The 20,414-nt window shown below is 34.7% G+C and overlaps 3 protein-coding genes across 7 annotated transcripts; 2 read left to right on the top strand and 1 right to left on the bottom strand.

Moving 5' to 3' along the window:
* Positions 1-3,967: 3,967 nt before the first annotated feature.
* On the bottom strand, positions 3,968-7,240 carry LOC104217682 (WRKY transcription factor 71-like). Its single transcript, XM_009767990.1, has 3 exons — positions 6,482-7,240; positions 5,791-5,934; positions 3,968-4,960 (listed from the first exon to the last, which is right to left on the bottom strand). Exons 1-3 carry the CDS (start codon positions 6,952-6,954, stop codon positions 4,636-4,638), a joined length of 942 nt encoding a protein of 313 aa, XP_009766292.1. The 5' UTR covers positions 6,955-7,240; the 3' UTR covers positions 3,968-4,635.
* A 2,331-nt stretch (positions 7,241-9,571) lies between these two features.
* Positions 9,572-20,214, top strand: LOC104217683 (uncharacterized). Of its 5 annotated transcripts, none has more exons than XM_070149023.1 (9): positions 9,572-9,718; positions 10,744-10,811; positions 11,983-12,192; positions 16,766-16,828; positions 16,933-17,251; positions 17,406-17,546; positions 18,397-18,504; positions 18,609-18,999; positions 20,035-20,214. In XM_070149023.1, exons 8-9 carry the CDS (start codon positions 18,681-18,683, stop codon positions 20,079-20,081), a joined length of 366 nt encoding a protein of 121 aa, XP_070005124.1. In that variant the 5' UTR covers positions 9,572-9,718; positions 10,744-10,811; positions 11,983-12,192; positions 16,766-16,828; positions 16,933-17,251; positions 17,406-17,546; positions 18,397-18,504; positions 18,609-18,680; the 3' UTR covers positions 20,082-20,214. The 5 variants fall into 5 exon arrangements, with proteins under 5 accessions (XP_070005124.1, XP_070005123.1, XP_070005127.1 ...); XM_070149026.1 differs by having other exon boundaries at positions 9,573-9,718; positions 18,609-19,014; XM_070149022.1 differs by having other exon boundaries at positions 16,933-17,546.
* LOC104217685 (uncharacterized) lies at positions 12,676-16,699 on the top strand. Its single transcript, XM_009767991.2, has 3 exons — positions 12,676-12,793; positions 13,105-15,682; positions 15,799-16,699. Exons 2-3 carry the CDS (start codon positions 14,109-14,111, stop codon positions 15,929-15,931), a joined length of 1,707 nt encoding a protein of 568 aa, XP_009766293.2. The 5' UTR covers positions 12,676-12,793; positions 13,105-14,108; the 3' UTR covers positions 15,932-16,699.
* Positions 20,215-20,414: the final 200 nt, after the last annotated feature.

Consider the following 20,414-nt stretch of genomic DNA (forward strand, 5'->3'; position numbering starts at 1 on the left):
ATCAGGATTTGAGGCAGCACCATTAGTGGAGAAGAATGAAGAAAGACATTGTGGAATTTGTAGCTCGGTGTCTCAGTTGTCAGCATGTGAAATACGAGCATCAGAGACCGGGTGGCTTGCTTCAGCAGATGGATATTCCACAGTGAAAGTGGAAAAGGATCACTATGGACTTTGTAGTTGGACTTTCACAGACTTTGAGGAAGTTCAATGCTATTTGGGTGATTGTGGATCGGCTGACCAAGTCCGCGCACTTCATTCCTGTGTGTACTACCTATTCTTCAGAGCGGTTGATAGAGATCTATATTCGGGAGATTGTTCGGTTGTATGGTGTCCCAATTTCCATCATTTCAGATAGGGGGCACTCAGTTCACTTCGCAGTTTTGGAGGTATGTGCAGCGAGAGTTGGGCACTCAGGTTGAGTTGAGCACAGCTTTTCACCCTCAGACGGACGGGCAGTCCGAGCGCACTATTCAGATATTGGAGGACATGTTGCGTGCTTGTGTCATTGATTTTGGAGGGTCATGGGATCAGTTTTTACGGCTTGCAGAGTTTGCTTACAACAACAGCTACCAGTCGAGTATTCAGATGGCTCCATATGAGGCTTTGTACAGGAGACAGTGTAGATCTCCAGTTGGTTGGTTCGAGCCCGGTGAGGCTAGGCTATTGGGGACAGACTTGGTGCAGGATGCTTTAGACAAGGTGAAGGTAATTCAGGAGAGGTTTCGTACAGTGCGGTCGAGACAAAAGAGTTATCCTGACATGAAGGTTCGGGATGTGTCCTACATGGCTGGTGAGAAGGTTCTGTTGAAGGTTTCACCCATGAAGGGTATTATTATATTTGGGAAGAAGGGTAAATTGATTCCTCGGTTCATTGGGCCTTTCGAGGTGCTTAGGAGGATTGGGGAGGTGGCTTATGAGCTTGCTTTGCCACCCAGCTTGTCGAGTGTGCATCCGATATTTCATGATTCTATGCTCCAGAAGTATATTGGGGATACGTCTCATGTTCTAGATTTCAGCACGGTTCAGCTGGATGGTGACTTGACTTATGATGTGGAGCCAGCAGCTATTTTGGAGCGTCAGGTTCAAAAGTTGAGGTCAAAGGATATAGCTTCAGTGAAAGTGCAGTGGAGAGGTCGGCCCGTAGAGGGGGCTACCTGGGAGACCGAGTGGGAGATGCGGAGCAGATATCCTCACCTGTTTGAGGCTTCAGGTATGTTTCTTGACTCATTCGAGGACGAACGTTTGTTTAAGTTGGGGAGGATGTGACGACCCGGCCAGTCGTCTCATGAGTTACCACTCCGTTTTTCCTTATTTCTGCTTCTTTATGCTTTGTTTATCCGTGTTATGTGGTATCGGGTTGGTCGGATCGAATCCGGAATGGTTTTGGTAAGGTTTGAGACACTTAGTCTCTAAAAGTAGCTTTAGAGTTAGAAAAGTCAACCGAGAGTTGACTTATTGGTAAATGATCTCGGAATGCAGATTTTATGGCTCAGATATCTTCGTTAGGTGATTTGGGACTTAGGAGTGTGTCCAGAATATTTTTGTGATGTCCGGTGTAGAATTAGGCTTGAATTAGCGAAAGTTAGTTTTTGGCGATTTTCGGTCGGCAGTGGAAAATAGGCTATCGGGGTCGGAATGGAATTTCGACAGTTGGAACAGGTTTGTAATATCATTTTGGATATGTCTGCAAAATTTCAGGACAATCGGAGTTGTTTTGGATAGTTTCGGCGTCACTGGTGGAATTTAGGAATTTCAAAGTTCATAGGCTTGAATTTGATGTGATTTTGGTGTTTTAATGTTGTTTTTGGTGTTTCGAAGGCTCGACTAAGTTCGAATGATGTTATGGGACGTGTTGGTATATTTGTTGAGACTTACGAGGGCCTCACGTGGATCTCGAAAGGTTAACGGATCAATCTAGTACATATTTTTTTGGCTGCTATAACTATATCCATTATGTAAATTAAATTAAAAAACTAAATTAATAATTTTAAATAATAAAATAAAAATAAACACCAAAGAAGAGAAAGAGATGGAACGAGTGTACCGAGAGTCCGTATACCGCACTAAATTTGATACCACACTTCAATTGATATTTAATGATATTGATACCACACTTCACTTGAATACTTGATATTTGATAATTATAATTTGTAGTGGCTAAAGTAAATATTTGATGAAACTTGAAATAATAAGTAACTGAGAACTTGAGAGCAATAAACAATATTATCAAGAGAGAATTAGAGTAGTAAGAGAACAAATTTTGAGAAAAAAATGAAGAAGATGGGGGACTATTTATAGTTTTTAAAAGGTTAAAAATATAATTTATCAATTATTATGGGTGGGGGCTATTTTCTTAAGGGGTAGGGCGAAATGGCCAAAATTGCAAAATATGACACTTTCATTTTTTGAATTTGACCGTTGGCAACAGTCAAAAATAAAAATATTACATAACAGTAACCGGGTTGTAGTCCGGTAAAAACTTGGTAGTAGGTTACCGAGCTTATCGGGTTCCGGGGCACCGATTACCAAAAATGGCCAGCCCCTATCTGGCTAAACCCCTAACCCTAACCAACCCGTCCCACCTCCTTAACGGACCGGGCTAAACCGGGTCGAACCGGGTTGGGAGTGTGCTGGCGCGGCTAGTTTAACAGGTTTAGTTTGGACCCTTAAGATATCCAAGAAAAAGTAATGATTTAGTGCCAAAAGAAAACAATAAAGTAGTCTATTTCTGTACCTGAATCAGGTATGAAAAAACGTGTGGGATGGAGCAATGAGACTCATGAAGTTGAAATAAGCAAATTAACTTTGTTTGGGAGAAGTCGATGTCAATTATATTCTTAGCTAGTGCTTTCTCAACCTAACAATAACCTGCTCTCTTTTGACTTTCACTTATACCAATACCATTTAACGTATTAGGATTAAAAAGGTCAACAATGTCATGCTCCTCTCATTAATTGCATGGGCTCCATAGTCGACTTCCATCCAAATTATAGTCGTAGGCTCAATACCATGATTGATAATCCCTTGGTAGGAATAAAATCTCTTCATTTTTAATCAAAAATCATTAGTTCGAATATAACTAGTTGGGAAAATGATGAAATCTCTAATAATAAGAAGTATTTTCCTTTTTAACAGGTTTTATGCTATGTGAATTTAAATTACTCGGACTTATAAGTACTTACTGTATTGGATGCCAGATAGTAATATAATAGAGAAGAATTAATTAAACAAATTGAGAAACCCCAATTTAAAAGAAGAGAAAGAAAATACTAAGGGCTTATTTGGTACGACGGATAAGGAATAATTAATTTCGAGATTAAATTTGAGTTAAGTTTATCTCACGTTTGATTGGGATAAAATTGTGATATAACTAATCTTGGGATTAGTTATCTCGAAATTGTATTATTATTTTTATTCTTATGAAAGGGTGAGATGACAATCTCGAAATAACTAATCATGTAGTAATAATTAAGACTGGAATAATTTATTTCCAACCAAACGATCCCTGAAGGAGTAAAGGAACGTGTTTCATAAGTTAGGATATGCTTCCAATAATGCATGATATTTTCGGCGTGCTAATAGAAAATAGTTGAAACTGTCTTCACTTTCCATAAACAGCAGTTATCTGGGAACGCTCTGTGGAATTAAACACGACTGATAGAAGCAAGAAAATATAGGATGTGTAACTTTTGGAGATTTCGAGCAGCGTGGCTTAAGATTATAACCTAAAAAGGGACCGTTAAGTGTAATATTTTTTAAGCGGTAATATGGTCACTATAATAGTAAGTCAAAAATTTATTATTTTTGTTACATTAAAGTAACTAAATTTAATTTACCAAATAGTAAAATCATAGTAATTTTTGTCACATAAGAGTAACGGAATATGTGAATCCTCTAAACATAAAAATTAGTGACTGGAAAGTCAAATTTCCAATTCAAAAATAAATACATATGAACTAAGGTTACCTTAACTAGAAAAGAGTCTTAGTTTATAAAACCTCAAATTACATTGATTCATAGAACTCATCAAAGATGTCATCTTGACCTAATAATACCATTCACTTGGAACTGCCTCATCCACATATTGAAAACTGAAAACCCTCCATTCCTTTGTATTCTGGTGTCCCATATCAACATGTTCTCTAATTAATAGCTTCCTTTTAAGGGGTTCTAGCTACCCTTTCCTTCTTCAAAAACCAGTTTAAACTTCTATGTGCTAACAGTATAAGACAGACATTTATTTGCTATAAAAGGTAAAATTATACTAATAAATTCAAATTATATAAATTGCAAGTGTGTATACTTTAAATCCATTGTCAAGGATTTGCACTGAATTCCCAATCTAATGCATTCTTCCTTTAGTACTTCCCCACTTGCACAACATTAAAACAAATTAAATGCAGTATCCAGGAAAGAAATAGACTAGGCAGGGATAGGGACGGATCTAGTAGCGTAGATGAACCCATAACTTTTAGTCTAGACCTAGAATTTTCTGTGTAAAACTTCTGAAATTGCTGAAACTATTGAACTATGAACCCATAAGGGCCATAACTCACGCTAGGTAATGGGCTCGTTCTATGGTCGGAACCCGAGTCCTGAAACCATAGCATTAAAATTCTGGATCCACCTCTGTGACTAGGATGGCTCTGGTTTAGGGAACCATGAGCCATATTCTTGACCTTGGTGTTGATGATAATTATAGGGAGAATTAATGAGGAGATTTTGGTTGCTTGTGGGATTAAGCATTTGGGCAAAGATTTCTGGAGGAAAATTTGGCATTAACTGTGATGAGGATAAGAATGAAGGTGACAACATTGAAGCTGCATTGCCTCTAAGAGTTGCTGGACAATGATGGTTGTGTTGGCCTTCGTATGTAGTGATTACGATTGATGGATCTTCGTATGATCTTTCCACACGTTTCTTCACATTGCATTTTTGAGTCGTGCATCTGTAATAATTCCTACAAAATATACCAGCAGCAAAGTGAAAGCACTCTGGTCAAATTAAAAAAAAAAAAAGACAGGCAGCCCGGTACACTAAGCTCCCACTATGTGCGGGGTTCGGGGAAGGGCCGTACAACAAGGGTCTATTGTACGCAGCCTTACCTTGCATTTCTACAAAAGACTGTTTCCACAGTTTGAACAAGTGACCTTCAAATTGGTTTCGTTAAATAATCTTTTTAATTTTAAGTTCCGTGCACAAACATTATATATATAGTCAAACCTCTCTATAATAGCGTATTTGTTTTGACATTTTTTGGCTGCTAGACAAAATATATTATAACATAACATGGAAAATTGGTTCAATGAAATACTAGCTTGGCCGTTACAGTATTGTTATAGAGGATGATTGTTATAGAGAAGTTTGATTATAGTTCTTTTTCACACTATCACGTTAAGTTGACCTATAATAATGTGTATGTAACTCTTCATAGAAAACCTAGTACCAAAATTAGTTTTAATATTGGGGGTAATCACCTGCTGTGTATTCGGTTAAATTGTACCAACAGTAAAAATAAAAAATAAAAAAGTTACGTGTGATCGTATATAACTTAAATCCAATCCTTTTGGCTTAATGTCTTTCTTGCAATGGAGCAAAATTTCATCTAGTTTGAGCTACAAGTTTGAACATGAAACATGCCTGTGAACATTATCAGATTCATGTACTTCGTAATCAAAGATTTTGAATAGTAACTTAAGCAACGTTAAATAATGAATAATAAGCTCACATATATTAGTCCTAAATATTGAAATTAGCTGAGATTGAATTTTATTGAATGAAAGATGCTACCTTGGGAAAGGGCTGTTCTTCACTGCTTTCTGTCCATATTTTCGCCATCTATAACCATCTTCAAGATTATCAATCTCACTTTTGGTCATGAAGGCGAATCTTGGTTCTTTTGGCTTCTTTTCTCCTTTCGTTTTTGCTTTGCTCCTGAAATAAATTATCAACAATTTTGTAGACAAGCAATTTTTCTATCTTAGGTAAAAATTTATGAATTTTATCTTTAATTTAACTGCATTAAATTGGCAGTTCAGAAAAAAGAATTAGGGTTTTATATGTTGAGTACCAAGATACTAAAATTATAAAAATATAAACAATTAGGACAAGGGGCGGACAGTCAAAATATTAAGGGAAAATGACATTGTAGCCACTCACAAAATAAAAAAAGTAAAAAATAATCCTTTTTGTATGCTATATACAAAAAAACATACAAATTTTATATACTTTTTTGGCTACTGAAAGTAAACACTTTCTATTGTCCGCTAAAAGTGATCTTTGGCCAAATATTAATTTCCATATACTCGATAGAAACTTGGAGAATAGTCAAGATTCCACCCAAGGAATAACATAGAAATTAAACTATGACTAGAATTAGTTCAATTAATATATAATCTAATCCTTGAAGATAAGAAAGAAACGTCCCTAACGAGAAATTGTTAATATTATCATATGTGAGCAAAAATGAAAAATGACTCACTCTTTCTTAGACATGCCATCTCCTTCTTCTTGACACCCTTTTCCTTGCATAAGTTTCTTGCTTTTGGAAGAATCTTCTTCCCCTCCAGCCTCATTAGAGGTAGAAGAAATCGAAGAATTTGTTGTTGGTGGAATTTCAACACTAGTTCCTTCCAGAGGCGAATCTAAGACGAGTTCTGCAGGAGAGACGACACTACTTTTCCTAGAAGAGTAGTCTTGACGATCAATTTGTGGACAAACAACTTCAGAGGATGAACAAGACATGCCAAAAGCACTTGATAAAGTGTTATAGTCCATAGAACTATGTAAACACTCAGTAAGAGTCATATAAGAAGAAGGAACAAATTGTTGATGTGGATTTTGAATATGATTAGGAGGTGGATGGTTATAATTTGAGGAATTTTCACCAAAGAAAGGAAATGTATTGATCCCTTCAGTTCCCATGTAATCATGATAGAAAGGGTTGTTAGACATATTGGAGAAAATGGTATTGGGAGTATTTAAGAAAAATAGAATCAAGACTAACAAAAGAAGAAGATATTAATCCTAATATTTTTTAGCCTTAACTTTAAGGGGAAGAGAGAAAAATTAATGTAGAAGATCAAGAAGAAGAAATAAAGAAGGAATGGAACTACTCAAGATTCTTAAAGAAAATCTTGTACACTATGTTTGTGCAATTATAAGAAAATAAAGAGCTAATAATGGGCTAGTATAGCTTATTAGGAAGTAGAAATGGATGGTCCTTTTGAAGAAAAATAGAACTCAGGAAGTTTCAAAAGTAGTAAAAATGACTTTAATTTGCTTCATATATATAATACCCCACATAATATAATTTTTGGAAAATTCCCAGGAAACACGTTGCCGCTATCTTTTGGGTGCATACTGGTAATCTGCTTACTATGCAACAGCTCGTAAATCATACAGAAGATGTAAAATGCACTAATTAAGTAATCCAGTGCAACAAGCTCTGACTAAGAAAGCTTATGACCCCACATAATATTGATAAACAAAGAATTCAATGATTACCTTTAATGAAATTAAATTAAACATGTCATAGAAGTCATGAGAAAAAGTCTTAAAAGATATTTCAAACTGGAAAGTGTAAATTTCCAAGTAACAACAATACTTAAATTGGACGATGTTCCTTTCATTAGGTATATTTGAATATACAGGATCGTTGTCTTTATCATCACCTAGTAAATAGTAATTAATATTTTCTCCAAGTGCGTAAATGTTTATGTGAGTTTAATGAGAAATATAGTTCTCGTAGACAATAAAAAGGAATAGAATTAGAGTAAAAAAAATTGTGAATAGTCTAATTAATCTGTAACTTCTGTTGTTTTCATGAAGAAAAAGACAACAAATTAATCCCCCTCATATTTGGCGATTGGTCTAAAATAATCCTTTAAATTTACGCTTGAGTAGTACTTATAGCCCTTTATATTTTTTATAATTGACCACTTTTAATCTCCGTTATATTAAAGCATATTGATTAGCCCCTTCTATGCATTATTTTAGTTTGTTGTTTAGCACCACTTAGCTTCTAGTACGATAAATTTCATTTGTCCCATTGTTAGAGGCTGAAACATTCACGACGTCTATCACGGAACAATAAAGTAATTAATGATTTAAATTCGAACTGTAATATAAAATATGTAATATCCTGTAGTAGTTATTATCCAATTAAATTTTTCACAATCATTTGTTAATTATTTTTCTTTTCCAATAAAAACAACACAAAGTAAATCACGACGAAAGGAGCATAAGGTAAATGGTTAACGAAAGGGTATGTGTTAGATCTTTAACACTGAACTTTGAAAATTATACTTTTAGATCTAATAATTTAGAAAAAAATTGTATATAAATATATATTTTGAGTTGAAAATATTTAAATTCAGATGAAGGGGTGCAGTGCATCAAACGCTCGGGAATTGGCACCCGCCATTTCACCGTCGACATCAAGGCACACGGGCACGTGGGAGACTTTTCGATTGCATGCCTTACGTCCTGCTGATAAATTCCGTCCGTCATCCTCATGGCCAAATATTCATTTTCTAGTTGTTATTAGCTGGATGTTAAAAAATATTTATTAAAAGAAGAATAATAATTTTAATAAATAGAATAGTGTTTTTTATAAAAAAAAAATCCAATTTTAACTGCAAAGGAATCCAATACAATTTCACTCTTTTGAGTCGAAACTTCACAACTCAAATTCCAGAGAAGGCAATTTTGTATGAAACTCCATGTGTATACAGAAAAAGTCTATCAAACGAGGAAAAGACAGTCATTATCTGAACTCTCACACAGTATGCTGGAGCTTCACAACTAATAGTTCTGAAATCCAGCATGTTATACTGAAGTTACACCTATAGGAAATTTTCGAACTTCAAGAACAAATCATGGAGTTTTTATTAAATCCAGCATTGAACAAATCATGGAGTTTTAAATCCAGCATACAATGCTGGGGTTTTGCCTTTAGGTTCCAAACTTCGTGCATACTATGTTGGGGTTTTACTGGGGTATTTGCATCTTTACCCGCTTTTTGTGTCACATTTTAATTTGTGTCCGCTTTGCAAAAAAAATTACAAGCGTACCCGCTTTTTCGCATAACTCAGCATACGAGGCTAAAGTAGCAAAGGCAATCACGCAAAACTTCAGCATTCTAGTAGACGGGCCTGAAGTAGCAAGTGTGTTGAACCAAGTGCGCTGAAGTTTTTGCTTTGTAACTGGCAAACTTCAGCTCTCACTACTAGAAAATAAACCTATTTGCATCGGTTATTTAGCAACGGTTATATAACCCTTGCAATAGATGGTCTATTGCAAGGGTTATAAGCTTCGCAATAGCCTCTAGAGCCTATTAAGACAGTACTAAAACTAAACCGTCGCAGTAGTATAATAACTGTTGCCACATACCTGTCTATGGAGACAGTTTGGTAAAATAACTCTGTGGGGACGGTTTTTGTAAAAAGGAGGATCTAATTTCCCTCCAATTATTTTACTAAACCCGCGAATGCTCCTTTTTATAATTAAAAAAATAATTTAAAAATACAGAATTATACGTATCAAACTAAAAGAGGGGTCTTCTTACCTCTTTTCTATTCAATTGATTCACTAGAACAAAAAAACCCTCCAGCTTCTTCAAGAGAAAAATGGCCTCCAAATCCAGCGAAGGATTTCCATCACCGAAGGATTTCGACCAGCAAAGGATTTCGATTCATATTACTCTCTACCACAATAGGTCTGCATGCTCTCCTCCATAGCTTATAAATTCCCCATTTCTAGATTTTTCATTCAAGTGTTTTTGGAAAAGCTTGAAGAATACACAAATGGGTTTCTATGAAGTTACTGTCTTTTGTTCTAATTTATGTTTGATTTTTAGTTTTAGTGTGGTTTAAAGTTTGTATCTCAAATTTTGGTGAAGATTTGAGTTTTCTGTGAAAAAAATTGTGATAAAAAATCAAAGAAGATTGCTTAAATTTTGGGTTTTAGTAAAATTGGAGTTTGAGAAACTGGGTTTCAATTCTTTGAGCCAAAATTTTATTCGAAGTTTATTTTGTACTGAATATTGAGTTTACTGCTGTTTGGGAGGAATTAAAGTGACAAATACCCTTCAAAACTCCATTGTTGAGGTCGACAATATTCTAAAACATAAATAGAAAAATTCAAAGTTGGGAGAGTTAGAGCAAATTGCTGTATATATATGGGAATTTTACTTTTTTTGTTTGTTTTCTGGTTGTTTGGCTCTTGTGTTCTAAAATGGGTGTTGAGGGGTAAGTTTGAGAAATGTATTGTATGTGTATTTCCTCGTAGAACTGTTCTATGTGCAAGGAAATATTACATTTTGTTATCTTAATGATTGGTGTGATTGGAGAAGAGAAAAGTATGTTAATGTTAATCTTATTAGTGTTAATCTTAAACCTCTTTGTGTATGAAAATGCTATTCTTTTTCTCATAACAAAGAATGTACAAGTTTTAGGTATGGATATAGTTTTTGTCCTCTACTCAATTCTTGAATCTGTTTGTTGGGTGATATATGTGTCGTCACTTATGAGGTCATAGTGTGGAGTTCACTATAAAGTTATTGCATAATCTAGATTGCTGATATAAAATTCTTGCCTTATGTATGCATTCATACGATTTAGTGAATGCTATTTTTATTTTTAGGAAGCCATGTTAAATTTTTATATCATTACAGAAAGGGAACAAGCAATTGTTAGCTATATACTTTAGCGTATTATGGTTGAATTTGTTTTATTTTTGTAGCTAAACCCCACTATTAGTGGAAAAGAAGTAACTTGAAGGTGATAAAAGAAGCACTTGACATAAATTGGGTAAGATTTCCATTTCCTTTTCTCTCAGGCAAGTATCTGTGAAACTTGCATGCCTCTTCTAGAGAGTGAAATCGTTGAAACTAAAATTATCTACAGCATTGTGCTCCGCAACATTATGAAAAGCATCCCAAAATCTTTGTTCATCCTAGTGATGACATTTATCTTCTAGATTCTGAAACGATATTGCATTTGGTTTAGTTACTATTTCAAACTACTAATATTTCATGTTTATACATACCTTAGAATAATGTCACTACAGCTGAATAACTATTAAAATTAATGTGAAATATGGTAGTTAAATGTCAATACAAAGAGCTATTAGATGATAAATATACCGAAACACACATATGTATAGTTGAAGCTTATGATGAACTTTATTCTCGCTATGGCTTAGCTACCTAATCAGATGCACTTTTCCATTTTGTTGGTTGGCGGGAGATTTTTGTAAAAGATGTAGTAAAATATTCGAGGAGAAAATATAAGAATTTTTGTCTCGATATGCTTGGGGAGTGGAAGTCCGGTGCCCTCTTAGAATTTTATTTACTCTGTTTTTAATTATGTTTTGTTGAAAATATGATAAATCTGTTTATCAACAGCACAATTTATATTTCTTGTAATGCTAACATTAAAAGTTGGAGCACAACATAGTTGACCTTAGAATTTTTTTTTTAAAAGTACATGTATGGATTAAAAGTTGGTATTCAGATTTTATTTTGCTAACATAAGATGCGAAAGTCATTGGCTAGTCAAACAACTAGAATATATTAGGAGTAGTCAGAAGTAAAATTTAGGATATTAGGTTCTTATGTTGCAAGATATGACAAATTGAGAAACGAAGATGACAAAGGTAAACTAAGAAGATTTGTTTTCATGCAGAAGACCAGGCAGATCCAATATACTTCTAAAAAAGATTTCTTTTTCCCCCACCCACAGCCCTTTTGTCTCTCTTTCTTTCTCCTTTTATTCTTGCTTTTAATGTTATTTCAACTCAGTCACTACTTTTATGTGTCATCACATGCTGCTTTTACTAGATCTGGATATTACACTTAGCATTGTGTTCGAGGACCTGTTTTACTAGACTTACTATTACTTTATTACTATTTTAAATTTTGACTGATGAATTATATTACTTTTAAAAGTAACTGATTTATGTATTCTCAAATTTTTACAGGAAGCTGAAAATGGTATTATCAAACGCCTCTGCCTCTCTGTAGCATGTGGCGAGCTGTAGCGTCGCTTTTTTGCAAAAAAAAAAAAAGAGAAGAATACAGCAGCAGCGATCTGTTAAAACAAAAATTAGGGCTCGCTATTTCTTTACTCTTTCTCCTTCTAGTCGACAGCAGACCAGCAATTTCCTTTATTCTTCAAGTTTCTTCATCGGGTATGCTTCTCTTCACCTCTTTTCTTCTTTCTTCTCCTTCATTCATCTCCTTTCTTCTTTCTTCGAGTTTTTGTTCTGTGACTTCGTCGAAATTTTCTCTTTTTTCTTTCTTCTTCTTCTTCTATTCTTCTTTCCTTTTTTTTGGGCTTTGTTTTTTGTCGTTGCTGGTTCAACAGAACAGAGCCTGTGTTGCGCTGTTTTTTTTTTCATTTTTCTTCTTCTTTCTTTTTTTTCTTTTTTTTTGTTCTGTTTTTGATCACTACTGCTGCACTCAATAGAACAGCCTGAGAAAAGCTCTGTTTTTTCTTCAGTTCAGAGAGCTTCTTCAGTTCTTCTTCTCTTCTTCTTTCTTTTTTCAGCTCTGTTTTTTGTTTTTCAATTTTCCACAGCTTCACTTTGGATTTTTGAATTTTAATTATGAATTGATATATTTATAATATATTATATTGAGTTATTAGTAAAATCCTCTTGAAAAAAGATCTCAAAGTTTGGTAATTTTTATAAAATCCTCCTTCTGAAAGGTCCCTTTTAGATGCTTATGGTCGAGTATATGTCCCAAAATTACCAGTATATTTCTGAGTGTAAAATTGAAATCTAAGAGGTAAATTGATTCCTTTGTAATTCTAAGAGGTAAATTGATTCCTTTGCAATTCTATTACTTTCCAATAAAATATGATCTTTTCTCCCTCATGTCATCAGCAGGTTAGGTGTCGTTGATCATTAATCAACTTCATAACCTTTCTGTTTTTCTTTTCTAGTGGCTTCCAGCTTTGCAATAAATATTTACAACTAGTTTGGAATAGTAGGAAGTAATTATTAAATGGTTTACTGATACAACATCACTTGAATGCTACAATTGTAGCTTACTGGAACAAGGATTACTAATTGTTGATTTACTTATGTGACTCATAGGATATTCAATGAGTAATGGAGATAAAAGTTGGATAGGTCTTCGAAGATCCACCGATGATTATATTCGTGGAGTAAATGATTTTCTTGACAAAGCATTTGAACGATCTTTCCAAGAAAATAAAATATTATGACCCTATAAAAAGTGCTTTAATCGTTATTGGCATTATAGAAATGTGGTGGAGGATCACTTAATTGCTTATGGGTTTACATATGGATACACCGAATGGGTTTTTCACGGAGAAGGGTTTTCCTCGAGAGATTGGCCACATCCAACCAATGATGATGATGGTTTCGATATGCATGACGATATTGATAGTCTGCTTCATGATACTTTTAGAAATGTAGAAGGTGACTTGAGCCATGAAGAAGTGAGAGAGGGACCATCTGAAGATGCAAAGAGATTTTTTAAATTAGTGGAGTAAGGAAAACAAGAGTTGTATCCAGGGTGTGAAAGTTTCTCTAAACTGGATTTTACCATTAGGTTGTTCTTGTTTAAATGCATTCATGAGTTGAGTAATGTGGCATTTTCTGACTTGTTAGACTTGATAAAAGAGGCATTTCCATTTGCTAAATTACCTGAGTCTTTTCACAAGGCAAAAAATGTGATAAAAGATTTGGGTCTTCATTATGATAAAATACATGCATGCCCTAACGATTGCATGTTATTTTGGAATGAGAATGAGAAAGCAGATAATTGCTCTGTGTGTGGATCTTCTAGATGGAAGAATGTGCGTGATGGCTTGACTAATAGGAACACTAAAGTTGCTGCAAAGGTTTTAAGGTACTTTCCTTTAAAGCCTAGGCTTCAGAGGATATTCATGTGTTCTGAAATAGCTGTAGCAATGAGATGGCATGCTACTGAATGACCCAAAGATGGAAATATAAAACATTCTGCTGATGGGGAAGCTTGGAAGGATTTTGACTTGTTGCACCCGGACTTCTCTAAAGATCCTCGTAATGTTAGATTGGGTCTTTCAAGCGACGGTTTTAACCCATTTCGAACCATGAGCATTTCCCATAGTACATGGCCAGTCATGTTAATGAACTATAATTTATCACCATGGATTTGCATGAAGCCGGAGTATATAATGTTGTCAATGATCATTCCAGGTCCATCATCTCCAGGAAAGGATATAGATGTGTACCTACAACCACTAATTGCTGAGTTGAAGGAACTGTGGGAAAAGGGAGTAGAAACATATGATGCTGAAACTAACCAAACATTTTTAATGCGTGCAGCCTTATTGTGGACAGTTAGTGATTTTCCAGCATTATCAATGCTTTCCGGATGGAGCACCAAGGCGAGATGGGCATGCCCCACTTATAATTATGATACTTGCTCTCAATATCTCAAACATAGTCGTAAGATGTGTTACTTGAGGCATCGGGCATTTTTACCGCATGATCATCCATTTCGGAAAGATAAGAAATCATTCAATGGTGAAGAGGAGCATCGAGCCATGCCTACTCCATTATCGGGGGTAGAAGTGCTCGAAGAACTACGTGAATTCAATATTATCTTTGGAAAAGGCCAAAAGAAAAGGCCTCGGCGTAATGACGGTCCGTGGAAGAAAAGATCCATCTTTTTTGAATTTCCATATTGGGTACATAATAAATTGAGGCACAATCTTGACATGATGCATATAGAGAAGAACATATGTGATAGTTTTCTTGGGACTTTGTTAGATATACCTGGAAAGTCCAAGGATCATGTAAATTCTCGCTATGATTTGCAAGAAATGGGGATACGCAAGGAGCTTCAACCATTAAAAGATGATAAAAATGGAAAAGTTCATCTAGCTAAAGCTTGTTACTCCATGAAACCGGAAGAAAAAAGATTATTTTGCACCGTCTTAAAGAATGTCAAATTACCAAAAGGGTGTGCCTCAAATATATCACATCGAGTGCAAGTGGAGGAGATGAAAATATCAGGATACAAGAGCCATGATGCTAATTTCATAATGCATTACTTGCTCCAAGTTGCGGTTATAAAAGTGTTACCCAAGAATGTCTCTTTGGCCTTGATTAGGTTGGGAAATTATTTTAGAACCATATGTAGTAAAGTTATAAGGCAAAATGATCTTGATAAAATGCAGTCTGAAATTATAGATATAGCATGTGACCTCGAAACAATTTTCCCGCCAACCTTTTTTGATATAATGACACATTTGCCTATCCATTTAGTGAATGAAATTAAGCTTGGCGGTCTGACTCATTTGCGTTGGATGTATCCCTTGGAGAAAAACCTGTGTAAATACAAAGCATTTGTTCGTAATCGAACTCATCCAGAAGCATCAATAGCAGAGGGATTTTTGGCAGAAGAATGCTTGAACTTTTGTTCGAGATACTTACATGATGGGGTGAAGACAAGATTCAGTCGCTATCAAACTGAAGATGATGAAGGCATTCAAATAGAGGGAGATGATTCTTCACCTATATTTCCTAATATAGGCCATCCAATCGGAAGTAAGAATAAAAGGAAAGGCAAGACTTTTGACATGGATTTACAGTTATGGTCTGAAGCACATCGATATGTTTTGTTCAATACTGGAGATGAACAAGTTGAGGCATTTATCAAGTAAGATAAAATATATAACTGTCATTTGTAATTTAAACTTTATTTTTTTCATGATAAGATATTTTAAATTGTATCTCTTATGGTCTAATGATTAAATTTTATATTTATACTTACAGGGAACATAAGAATTTCATTAACAATCATACTAAAGGAAATGCATGGCTAAAAGCACGAATTCATAGTCGAGAATTCGAAAATTGGCTTAGAGAGAAAGTTAAAAATGTTGAAATGCCCAATCATTTAAGATAGCTAGCTAAAGGGCCTAACACAGTGGCTAAAAGATATACTGCATATTTCATTAATGGATATCGATTTCATACAATGGAACGAGATGCTCCATGTAAGACTCAAAATAATGGAGTGACTTTGTCAGCAACAACAGATAGTTTTGCTAGTGCTAGGGACCAAAATCTCATCGATGGAACGGTTATCTACTATGGAGCTATTCAGGATATAATTGAAATTGATTATTGGAACTCTTTTAGTGTTATACTATTTAGATGTGATTGGTTTCATAATGAAATTGATGGATATGGATTAACGCGGGTGTACTTCAACAAAAAATGCAGTACAGATGATACTTTTGTACTAGCATCTCAAGTACATCAAGTTTTTTATGTGGAGGATCCAATTGAGAAAGATGTTTATTATGCAAGAAATAAAGTCCCTGTTGATTTATATGATTTGGAAGAAGAGAATTGTCCTAATATTGGAGAAACATTTTGGAGAGAGCATAATGATGATATTGGTTCATCAAATATATTACTCGACGTGGATGCCAGATGGTCGAGAGAAGATATACCTGCTGATATCATTGATATGCCTTCTCAATCACAAGATACAACTATGGAAACATCGGAAGAGGAGGATGAGTATGATGATACCGATTGGGATTGGATGGAGGCTGATGATTGATAAATGATCTTCTGAACTTATTTAAATATATAGTCGTCATTGTTTTTTAGTGAGTAATAATGCCATTTTTAGAAATATTCTGTGATTTTTTTCTTGTTTGTATGCTTTTAGACTTTTTGCATTTGTTTTTTCCTTACAGCTCTATATTGAATTGCTTCAATGTTACAGGGTTTATACCAGCAATTGTTACTGATTGTAGATTCAAGTAAGTTGCATAAAGTTTTTTTTCAAGTAAGTGGCACAAAATTTCTTTTCCATGCATTTTCTTCCTTTTTATTCTTTGTTATGTTCCATTGTCTAACCTGATTAACTTTGATTTTCTTAAACTTACACAGATTTAGATGTCATGGGTCAAGAAGGGTCTTCTAGAAAAAAATAAAAAAGGAAAAAACTCATCATATGTTCAAGCTGGAAGTTTATCATGTTTGGCAAAAAAAAAAAGAATGTCATTGACAACAAAAGAAACCGTTCAAGCTATACGGTCAGAGAAAGAGCATTTGCTAAAACTAATTGAAGAACAACCAACAATAGGAGAACGATCTGAAGCAAATGAACGACATGTAGAGGAGCAATTTGTAGAGGGGCACATTGCAGATGAGCAGATGCAAATAGATTCTACCACTCCTACAGCTAATGAACGATCCGAAGAACAAGGTAAGTCTACATAACTTAGAATCACCTCTGATTTTTTGTATTTTGTTGTAGCTTCTGGTCCTGTAACTCCAAAAAAAAAAGAGGTAGGACACAAATGCGTAGTGTCCATAGCCGAAAGACGTGTAAGGTGATCACACTTAACAATTTGAATCAGCCCATTGGTCCTACTAAAGAAGATGTAAGAGAGTTTGGTAGCTTCCTCGGTACATTGGCAAGGACTGCAACTCTTTGCCCGCTGGATATATTGGATTGGAGGAAAATGGACACAAAAGACGATTTATGGACATATACCAAGGTTTGAAGTTTCGATCCAAATGTTCAGTTATTTGTTAAAAGTATGTTACAATTTCTACTAATCAAATGAAATCAAATTGTAGTTGAAGTATGATATTCCTGATGCTGCAAAAATATGGACTTTATTTTCAATTGAAAATGCTTGGAGAAGGCATAAAAGTCAACTGAAGAAAGATCATTATGATGCATATTAAAATGATGAAGTTTGAATGGCAAAAAGGCCCGATTATATACCAGAATATCAGTTTAAAGAGCTCCTGAAATATTGGAGTTCTGATAAACTACATGTAAATATAAACCATGATCTTGACAATAGTTACAACCAGTATATAAACCATGATCATGGTTCTGTGCATCTCATGGTTCTTCTGATATAGTTGCTAGTGCATATCTGTGCATCTCATGGTTCTTCCGGCATGGTTTAAGGGCCTTTGAAGTGCATCTCATAGTTCTGTGCATCTGTGCATCTCATGGTTCTTCTGATATAGTTGCTAGTGCATTCTACTTTTTGAGCATGTCAGATATCAAATTCTAGCTGGTGGGGAAACTCTTAAAATGGAGAATTTACTTAGCTTCTAGGTTTCTCCATTAGATTCCACTCTAATTCTGATATGTTCAAGATATCTGCAACGGCCTTCAACTTAGAAAACTGTGGGGATTTTGTGGGGAAACTCTTATTTGCATAGATCATCTGAAATCAACAAGGAGAATCAAAAAAAGTTGACGGATCCACACACTGCTGGAAAAAACAAGTTTTGTTGTAATCCGTAATGAATTGGTGTGTACTATTATTTATTATTATATCTATTATATTTTTTAAAGATCTCTTATATCTATTTTCGTGCGACTAGGAAAAAACAAAGGAACCTGTATCACTTAAGGAGATGTTTGTGGCCACAAGAGCAAGAAAACCTGGGCGTGCATACAAGCACTCAGACGAAAATACAACTAGTAAAATTGTATGAATATTATCTATATGCAAGTTTTAGATGAGATCATTTTATTTATTCTTCTTTCTTATTTTTTATTTACTTTAATTCTTTTGTTGAATTTGCTTTGTTAGGCTGAAATGGAAAAAATTGAAATATAACAAAGTGTAGATGACAGTCAGTCTGTTGATGCATTTTCATCTGTCATGGGTCCTGAACATCCAGGACGTTTAAGATTATATGGACGGGGGGTTACAAAGACTACTTTGAAAGGAAAAGTGGCCCATTTCATACCGACTTCAAATGCCACAAATTATACAGTGCAAGAAATGCAAGAAAGGATTCGAAAGATGGAGGAACAAAAGAGAACTATGCGACAAGAAATTACTGCAGATGTAATTGCTCAACTTCAGCGTGCAGGATTAATTAATCCAAACATACTAGCAACATTGTCTGTTTCGTCACTAGGAGAAGCTACCTCTGCACCACAAGCTGCTAATCAACTGATCCGTCGACCATCTGCAGGTAGCAACAATTAAGGTTAGCATCACTTTATTCCCAGGCTAAAAAATTTATTTTAGCAACTGCAGAGCTGCTGATATTTGTTAATATATGTATTGAATTTTACTGTGATTTGAGTTTTCATATTGGAGTCTAGATTGCTGTTGATTTCTAAACGTCCAAAAAGTGCCGAAATGCTGGCGAATATTTTTTAGAAAAATCCTGCCCAATTTTTCCAGTTTCTGCCCAAAATGCTGGCGAATTTATTTCTGCCTGTGTTGACTTCCGTTCATCTATATTTTGTAAAAGAATCTGCTTCTTGTTCATGTATTTTTTGTAGTAGAAACTGCTTGATCTGTCATTTTCTTGATTAAAGATGTGGGTTGTGGATTTTATGTGGTTCCTTAGATCAATAGAATGTTTTTTGGGTAGTTGAGGTATATGTACTTCATTATTTAATGTTGCACTATGTCACCTTTTATGTTCTGAAGTGTAGTCACATTGTATCATATACTTGTTGCTATTCTTGAGGGATGTAGTTTAGTATTCTTGCTGCTAGAGAAGTCAATTTGAATGCAATGCTGCTGATGACTTTTGTCTGTCATTTTCTTTTCTGTTTCTTCAATTTCTTTCCCACTTATATGCATATATTGACAGTTGACATGATATGACAAGGTTTACTAGACTATTATAGGTGAAACCAGTCCAACATTGGATTTATAAAGGCATAAGAATTTAATTGTGGTTCTTAGATTGCTAGTATTATGGATGTTTTCATATTATCTTCCGCATCAGTTTTCTAGTACTTTGTCATTGTTTGTAAATTGTGTTTAAGTGGAACAGTTGAAACATAGTTGGAGTGTTTAAATGAAACATAGCTAAGTTGAGGTATCCATATGAATTTTGGCGCCAAGTTAGAGGGGCCGCATATGGGTTTGGTCTTGTGTATTTGTCAATTTGTTTAATCTTACCATGTGTCATGACATTAATATACATATCTTTAAATGAAATCCTTTTATAGAACTTTTGCTAAATTGTTTGTTTTTTGATTATTTGTAGGTGGAGAACTTGAAGTAGGCGACCAAAGTGATGAAGATCTTACTTAGGAGTATTAGGTTGATTCATGATGAAACTAGAAATATTTTATTTTTGTACACTTTGGAAACTTATGTGTTCCAATTCACTGGCAGATATTGTTAAATGTTTTACTTTTATGAATATTACACCTATTATGGATTCTGATTTTGTTTAAAAATGAATTTTTCTCATAAATTATATATATTTCAAGGTATGTTACATATTGCTGGTTTGTATAACTGTTGCAATAGAGATATGATAGGTGTTGCAGTAGCCCATAAAATAATCGTCGCAATATATCACTATAACCGTTGCAATAGCATGAGCCCCAATTGCATAAGCCAAAAGTGACCGTTGCAATA

This window comes from Nicotiana sylvestris, chromosome 6 (assembly GCF_000393655.2).
Source record: "Nicotiana sylvestris chromosome 6, ASM39365v2, whole genome shotgun sequence".
NCBI lineage: Eukaryota > Viridiplantae > Streptophyta > Magnoliopsida > Solanales > Solanaceae > Nicotiana > Nicotiana sylvestris.